This window comes from Temnothorax curvispinosus, unplaced genomic scaffold, assembly GCF_003070985.1.
Source record: "Temnothorax curvispinosus isolate PA1 unplaced genomic scaffold, ASM307098v1 QBEX01011354.1, whole genome shotgun sequence".
In the NCBI taxonomy this organism is placed as follows: domain Eukaryota; kingdom Metazoa; phylum Arthropoda; class Insecta; order Hymenoptera; family Formicidae; genus Temnothorax; species Temnothorax curvispinosus.
The window spans coordinates 157-9,082 of record NW_020221134.1 but is presented as its reverse complement, the minus strand read 5'-3'; the positions used below and the strand labels follow the sequence as shown (position 1 = coordinate 9,082).

Below are 8,926 nucleotides of genomic sequence, written 5' to 3'. Positions count from 1 at the left end.
TTTTTTTATTTTATAATATGTTGCTGTATCATATGATGTTAGCCGACGACTGACACTTTAATATTTAATTAAAAATTAATTATATGGATTAACAAACGAAAATAAATGCACTACAATAATCTACAAATGAAATACAATCAATTCCACACCTATTTTTTAAATTTTATAATAATTATAATACATATGTCGGCTAGTTTCATGGTTTACAATTACAAATTAAATAATTAATTAAAATTTAATTATAAACTAACAAACGAAAATAAATGCACTACAAAAATCTACAAACGAAATACAATCGATTTCACACTTAATTTAAAAAAAAAGTGTCAGTCGTCGGCTAACATCATACGAATAGTTATTATACAAGCGTATTATGTTATGTAACATATGTTCGTAACGTTTTCTCGATTTAATCGTCGCAAGAATTTGGGGGTATCTTGAAATTAATTTCTTCAAGAGGTATGAAAACATTTGAACTATTCGTTTATGGAGTTATATGAATCTAAGTAGAATTGAAGAATCGTTTTCTTAAAATTCCCAGAAATAACTTAAGATAATTTCTTATGTCAAAGAGAAATGTTCAATCACTTGTCTTTTGAGCGTGTAGTTAGATTAGATAATTGTGACATTTAGACTAATGGATCACGAAATCTTATCATTTATTTAAAAAAAATTAACAAAAACTAGTATATTTTTTATCTTTTAGGTGTATATAGTTCTTTAGTTATGTACAGCTTCTTAATTATGTACAATATTTCTGAGGCTTAAATGTAAGATTTAATTATCTGAAATAGGAAGAAACTATGCAGCTAAAGCTGCAGCTGCACCCAAAGGTGGTGCGCAAGGAAAGGTAGTAGCTGTCATTGGTGCTGTTGTTGATGTACAATTCGACGATGCTCTTCCACCTATCCTTAATGCTTTGGAGGTACAGAATCGTACACCCAGGCTAGTACTTGAAGTTGCTCAGCATCTTGGAGAAAATACAGTACGCACTATCGCTATGGACGGTAATATTTTTTAGATATTATAAAACGCAGTATGTAGATTTGCAAATTTTAATTATGGATTTGCATAAAATGTGCATCGAATTTAATGAAAGCTTTATTAAGAGTTAATATATTTTGCATAAATACAAATTGACTTTTGGTAGATACAGCAATAGGTCACTCGTATTTGTAGGTACGGAAGGTCTAGTACGTGGTCAGAACGTTTTAGATTCTGGATATCCTATTCGTATTCCTGTAGGAGCCGAGACTTTGGGCCGCATTATCAATGTCATTGGTGAACCCATTGACGAACGCGGACCCATCCCCACAGATAAGCTAGCCCCTATTCATGCAGATGCTCCTGAATTTGTAGACATGTCCGTCGAACAAGAGATTCTAGTCACGGGCATCAAGGTCGTGGACTTGCTAGCTCCTTACGCCAAAGGTGGAAAAATTGGTAAGACACATTGCGATAGAATTAGAACTATGGAAAGTAAAAAAAAAAAGAATTGGATTTTTTAACTAATATGTTATTGAAATTAATAATTTATTTATGTTAATGTCCATATTACGAGTCGCATCGATATTATGTGTCAGGGTTATTCGGTGGTGCTGGAGTTGGCAAAACTGTACTCATCATGGAACTGATCAATAATGTGGCTAAAGCTCATGGTGGTTATTCGGTATTTGCCGGCGTGGGTGAAAGAACCCGCGAGGGTAATGATCTTTATCATGAAATGATCGAATCAGGTGTCATTTCTCTTAAGGACAAGACCTCTAAGGTAGCACTAGTGTACGGACAGATGAACGAGCCGCCTGGCGCTCGCGCCCGCGTAGCTCTAACTGGACTCACTGTCGCCGAGTACTTCCGTGATCAGGAAGGTCAGGATGTGCTGTTATTCATTGACAACATTTTCAGATTCACTCAGGCTGGTTCCGAGGTAAATAGATATAATTTAATAAGCAAACCTATACATAACTGACAAAGAAAAGTTTATAACTTTATTAATATATTTATGTGATTTCAATTTATATAATTAATAAATTTTATACTTGTATATTTGCAATATTTCCGATTCTTTAAACTAAACGAATGTTGTGTCTTATTTTGATATATTGGATATTGAAAGAAGGCTTTAATACTTTAAAAATTTATAGTACGTATTAAAAGGGATAAAATAGTATATTGTGCACCAAGGGGCGAAAGTAGCGTTTTTCTTCTGAAAAAGCTTTCGCCCCGAGGTGCACACGATATTTTTCACAATATCTTTACGGAAACTTCGACCTCCATGCCTAGAGAGAGGCGAGAGTGGCCATTTCACGCCAGGACGGCATAGCGGGACGAAAGTGGCCACTTTAGCGGGCCCTGTTTAGCGGGACGAAAGTGATCACTTTCCGCCCTAGGGAGTGGTTACTTTCGTCCCGCTAATGCCGTCCTGGCGTGAAATTGGTCACTTTCGCCCCTCTCTACAGGCATGGAAAGTCGAACTTCCGTGGAGATGTTGTGAAAAATACGTTGTGTTGAAGTATTTTTTATCCCTTTTAATACGTACTATAAATTTTTAAAGTATCAGAGCCTACTTTCAATATCCAATATATCAAAATAAGACATAAGATTCATTTAGTTTAAAGAATCGGAAATATTGCAAATATACAAGTATATACATAATTTTTTATTTTGATAATATAAATAATTTGCATTTTTTGTCTAGATTTTACACGACTTTTGTACATATTGGCAATTTACTCCAGAGAAGTTATTTATATAAAAATGATTAAACAATAAATATATTTCTCACCCAATTGAGTTAACATAGTACGTTAAGGCTCCTGGGTACTCGTCGCAGGTGCATAAACCTGCATCGTATCACATTCGTTTTACAGATGTTTAATAACTGTCAAGAAAAAGGGATGTAACTCGGAGTATTTTTGAAATTTGCTGAAATGATCTGTAGTGTTATTTTAAGCAAATATCTTCTTATTTGGAAATACTATGTAAGAATTTTCAACGTGTCATTTCTCGCTTCTGACGTCACATTCCAACATGGCCGCGACGAGTCCAGGAGCCACTCATTATCATTTATGCTATTGCGGACGATCGGCACGATATATTAAAAGTAAAAAGAGATTATACAAGCTGTGTCGCCTTGCATTCTACGAATTATTTAGATCCATCTAATCACCTGTTTATCAAAATAAAAAATTTCTGTTTTTGACAAGGTCAATTTTTTCGTCTTTAACCCTTAAATGCCACACCTCTCAAGAATCTCGTAAATGACACATGGGGTCTAAAAGACCCCAGCATGAAAAATGTTTCCTTACTCATTGATTTTTTGATATTTAGTTATGAAAATTATTTTCAATGTTGTTCAAGGCTTAGAAAAGAGAATAAAATGCTTATATTGTTAAAATTTTAATTTCAACATAGTATAAAAAATTAAGTAAACTGAGTACTGCTAAGTGTACAACCGGGTAGGTCAATCATTCAACTATCATCAATGGGAGCATGAGCTCCATTTTTGGGGGAAACATTTGAAAATATATCATTGTAAAGGGTCTGGGGTCCGCTGGACCCCGGGTGGAATTTAAGGGTTAATCATCTCATAAGTCAATTAAATATTTTCAAACTCTTAATAACTATTAATATGTCTATAATGTATATACGTGTTTTAGGTGTCCGCTTTGTTGGGTCGTATTCCATCCGCCGTGGGTTACCAACCTACGTTAGCCACCGACATGGGTACCATGCAGGAACGTATCACCACGACGAAGAAGGGATCCATTACTTCTGTTCAAGCTATTTATGTGCCTGCTGATGACTTGACAGATCCTGCTCCTGCTACCACCTTCGCTCACTTGGACGCTACAACCGTGTTGTCACGCGCCATTGCTGAGTTAGGTACGTATCTCTCTGAGAATTGCATCTATTGTGTCACGGTATTGTGTCCGATAATCTTTCGAGCATTTATTGGCGATATAGGTATTTATCCAGCTGTTGATCCTCTCGACTCCACATCCCGTATCATGGATCCCAATATTATTGGAACGGAACACTATAATATTGCTCGTGGTGTACAGAAGATCCTCCAGGATTATAAATCGCTGCAGGATATTATTGCAATCTTGGGTATGGACGAATTGTCAGAGGAAGACAAACTGACGGTTGCACGCGCGCGTAAAATCCAGAGGTTCTTGTCTCAGCCATTCCAGGTAAACACTAATATAAATATAAAACACTATATATAAATTTGATGGAATCCTTTCTTTGAAAATCGCAATTTTTGAAATATTAGCGTTACTTTCATAAATTATCTTATTATTTTCTTCATTCTTATCATTTGGATTTACGTTCTTCAAGGGACCCAGTATTATAATTTACTTAGTTTATTTAAATTTGTGATTTGTTTCTGTTTTTGATTCTTGGTTTTTTTGGAATATTTTTTCATTCAAAATTTCTTGTATCATATGTGGTAAGGTATTTGATAACCGATTGTTTTACTTTGTTTCATTATGTATCATATTAAAAAGTCAATCGTATCATTCTAGGTCGCCGAAGTGTTTACCGGTCATGCCGGCAAACTAGTACCATTACAAGAAACCATCAAAGGATTCCAAAAGATTTTGGCCGGAGAATTGGATCACTTACCAGAAGTAGCGTTCTACATGGTCGGCCCGATTGAGGAAGTTGTAGCGAAAGCAGAATCATTAGCCAAACAATAAATTAACTTACAGTCATCGTAAAAGCGTTTAAATTTTATTCTATCATCTCTTTTTTTTCTATTCTATCTAATCTTTTTTTTTTTTTATCATGACAACCTTCCAGTGAAATTTGCATTCTCTTATAATTTTTTATCATATCAATTTCTTTGAAGAGATCTAAATAAACAAGTACTAAAAGTGTATTTGAGTAAAAAAGTATAAAAGATAAGTGAAAGAGCATGAAGATATTACTGGATTCTTTATCGCAACATATATGAATTATTACTGTAATTATTACTTGAAAGGTTGCTTTATGCTTTACCTTCTTTTCGTTACAAAAGCATTCATTAGAAACTATACTTGAATTGTTCAGTCAGAATATAACATCAACATATGATATTTCTAGACTTTCTCCACAGATCTAATTAATATAATCGTGTTATTACTAATTAACTGTAGGAATCACGATGTATATATTAGACATTAATAAAAGTTTTACAAAAACGCAATAATATTCATTATATATCTTATTTTAATAATGTTTTAATAACTTTCTGTCAAAATTGTGGAAAAATAATTGATACAGTATATAATTGAAAATCTAATGCAATACCATAAATATAAATTAGAAATTACATGTCCTTTTTTGCATTGATAAGAAAGTACGTTAGTGATTATAATTATTTTTCTTCGTCAAAATCAATCATTGGTTGTTCCAATCTGTACGCTTTTTTCAATATCTGAAAAAAGACAGTTTTATTAACTTTATAACTTCAATTTTTAATATTCCTACAATTTTAATGTGCCCAATAGATCCTCAATTTAATCTGATAAATTTGTTACAGAATACAAAATAGTTTTTATTTATGTAAAACTAAGAAAAGTAAAAAAAATTATTTTTTTATTGAACTGTGATTTGATTCGAAATCCATTAAATAGCGGATTTTTTAAGAATTTTAACTTACTCTCCATTGTTTCATGTTTAATGATGTGACATTCTGAATACCCATTCTATTGCTAGATCGTTTTTGTTGTGAATTTATTTCCTTGTGATATGGTTCCACAACGAGACTTCTATGATCTGAGATAAAAATAATCAAATTTTGATAATAAATAAGAAGAAAAAAAGATGGAACTACTTGTGTTTGAAAAGATAAAAACATACCTTTTTTCAATTTCATTACTCCATCTTTTACAAGGAACGATATGTATAACATGTTTCTAATGGTCCTTCCGAAATCATGGGGGTGCAGAATCAATTGAAAGAAATCGAGCGGTTTTCCAGCTTCTTTACAGTAACATGTTATTAACTTTTTAATCTTTCTCACAGTACGTTCGACACTGTCTTCATCCTTTGTGTTTGCATGTGGCACCAGTTTATCAGGTACTGTCACTGCAGGTTGCGATGCTACTCTCTGTTCAGGTTTCTTCCTAACTATTATCTTCTTCTCTAAAGGATCCAATGTGCCTGAAATAAAAATTTCCAGAAATTTAACTAGATTTTTTAAATATAAGTACAAATTTAAAATTACTTGACAATATGCCTAAAAAAATATTCACAAATATATATATATATATATATATATATTTGTGATATATATATATATATTTGTACAACGAGTGGGAAATGTGGTCGATTCTGAATGAGTGTGAAGTTGGTCGCACTCATTTGGGCTCGACCACTCTTCCCACGAGTTGTTCATACTATTTTTCCTAATAAGAGCGTGAAACAGGCCGCTTTTCGCGCTTGTTTTACAATTTTCATTTCTCCACTAGTTGAGAAATGAAGCCATTTCTCAACTAGTGGAGAAATGAATCGTTTTGCTCACTCAAAACAAGCGCGAAAAGCGGTCCATTTCACGCTCGCGTTAGGAAAATGTACTTTTTTTATTTTTAATAATTTTAAACAGACCTAATAGTGTGCTGCTATTAGCAATCCTTTTAAACAATTTTGTTACCCGTCTCTCTAAAAGTGACCAATTCGGAGACTGTGATTTTCCTGATGTTTCTTGCAAATGTTTTACCTAAGACATAGATATTACAAAAATAACTATATGATAATAATAATAATGAGAAAAATAATAAATAAAATAAAGCTTAGAAGTAGCAACATACGTAATATAATTTTGTTAAGCATTTTAATATCAAGAATGTATACTACTGTCAAAAGTTGAGTTCAGACCATATATAAAACTTAAAACTATTCCAGTAAAACATGATGTAAAAATCTGATTCGTATTTTACTCAATATTTTTTCTTAATTTGAAAGTAAATAGGCATTATATTTAGCACAGTTGTGATTAATCTAGCATTAATTTCAAGAAAATGGAAGTCTTGTCAGAAAAAAATAAAATAAACTTGTAGCTGAGTACTTAGATTACTAAAAAAAATAGTAATTAGATGTAAGGATAACTACTTCAACGAAAAAAGTGTCTGTTTTTTAGTGTCTAATACTTTTTTCATCTTGTAAAAAAATTTTTTTTAACAAAATTTTCAAATATTTTATATTATTTTTCATTTCATAAAGCGATGAATAAAATACTAAAAATATGTCAAATTATAATGCATAACTTTGATTTCATTTTGTATATAGACATGTTCAATGGTCTCAAATTTTTGACCGATAGCATAGATAAATATAGATATATAATTATAATCATCAAATCTACCAATTTTTGTGAAAAGTCGATATGATCATAGTCGCGCATTCTCTTTGTCAGTGAGATAGTGCAAGTTTTTAGAACTTTGGAAGATGACGTCATCATTTGTGAATCGATAAGCACCTCCTGCTGATTAGAGACTAAAAATATGAATAAAATATGGATTAATCTATAATAAAGTAAAATATATATATATATATATATACACACACACACACACACGCACACACACACACACACACACACACACACACACACACACACACAAGGTTTTCTAATTTTTATCAAATTGCAATATTATTGTTCCAATACATGATTTATCACATAAATATGTATCTTACATTATGTATTAAATATATATACATATATTATTATTATTATTATTATATATATATATATATATATATATACATATATCGGAGGAAAGGGAAGGGATGGAGGGTGAAGAGTAGGAAGGGAAATTGAAAGACAGTTAGAATGTTGAATTAGTATTAGAGTTAGTTAAAATGATCTAAGTGATGTATAATATATATGTATGTTAAAAAGAAAGTTATATGTTTGCAAATTATGTGTATGTTTGTAAATTTATGTAAGAGTTGATGGAAGTCATCCTAAGCCGCAAGGCAAGGATTAAATAAAATTATTATTATATATATACATATATACAAATTTTATATATATATATATATATATATATATATATATATATATATATATATATATGTATACTCTGTTCAACGAGAGATTGAGAGTAGATCGGACGAAAACTTGTCCGTCTCGCGCAAGTTTTCCCCCCACGGAAGACCTAGGAAGCCCCTCTCCACACTGCCATGCCGTATACAAGCGCGCTACGCTTTTCTCACTTTGCCCGCCTATGAGCAGAACAACTTTCAATTTCTCGTTGGATGGAGTATAGTTTATCTCGTACATATAATGTAAAACTTTGTATAATTTTATATATTATACGAGAATAATATCGCATATGTAAAAAAAATATAACTTTAAAGTTTTTTATACCTTTTTCTTCTATACTTGTTTCAGAAGTAACATGGTCGACTTCGTTTATGGCTTCATCCAGCTTATTTATTGTGGAACCATTGGCCACTTCCTCTGCAAATTATTTCTTAACTGGTCATATATTTAAGTACAGAGTAAAAAGAAGCTAAAACAATTTTTTTTATTACGTAAAACTAATGTTTGCTGCAAGGCACGCTTCAGGCAATTTTTACGTTCCCTGGAAGATCTAGCATTGGACGAATTTAAACAACTCGTTGAATTTCTGCTGTTTAACATTTTGATAAAACGTTTTTCCGTAACTTCTTCTGAAGAGATAAAAGCACCTTGTTCTATAAGCAAAAATAAGATATGATAGTATAATGAGATATATAATACTTTAAACAATTAGTAATTGTATGATCAGGAAGATTAATATATCTTTCTTACACATTAACATTTTCAATAATAAAATTAAATTTTTCATTATTTTTGTGATATATGTGTCAGTGTGTATACACAACACACGTTTATACATACAACACACAACACATATATACAATTTTAGATAAACTAAAATAGCAGAAA

At 31.6% G+C, this 8,926-nt stretch overlaps 2 protein-coding genes across 2 annotated transcripts; one reads left to right on the top strand and one right to left on the bottom strand.

The window, feature by feature from the left end:
• Positions 1–781: 781 nt before the first annotated feature.
• On the top strand, positions 782–5,199 carry LOC112461397 (ATP synthase subunit beta, mitochondrial; the record flags this gene model as incomplete). Its single annotated transcript, XM_025026627.1, has 6 exons — positions 782–1,007; positions 1,180–1,443; positions 1,584–1,927; positions 3,660–3,885; positions 3,967–4,196; positions 4,533–5,199. Coding segments are annotated over 6 exons (1,464 nt in total), but the record flags the coding sequence as incomplete, so codon positions are not given.
• Positions 5,200–5,273: 74 nt separating this feature from the next.
• Positions 5,274–8,638, bottom strand: LOC112461395 (non-structural maintenance of chromosomes element 4 homolog A-like). Its single transcript, XM_025026626.1, has 7 exons — positions 8,530–8,638; positions 8,363–8,455; positions 7,355–7,485; positions 6,598–6,709; positions 5,851–6,153; positions 5,651–5,766; positions 5,274–5,425 (listed from the first exon to the last, which is right to left on the bottom strand). Exons 1-7 carry the CDS (start codon positions 8,636–8,638, stop codon positions 5,366–5,368), a joined length of 924 nt encoding a protein of 307 aa, XP_024882394.1. The 3' UTR covers positions 5,274–5,365.
• Between the last annotated feature and the right edge of the window lie 288 nt (positions 8,639–8,926).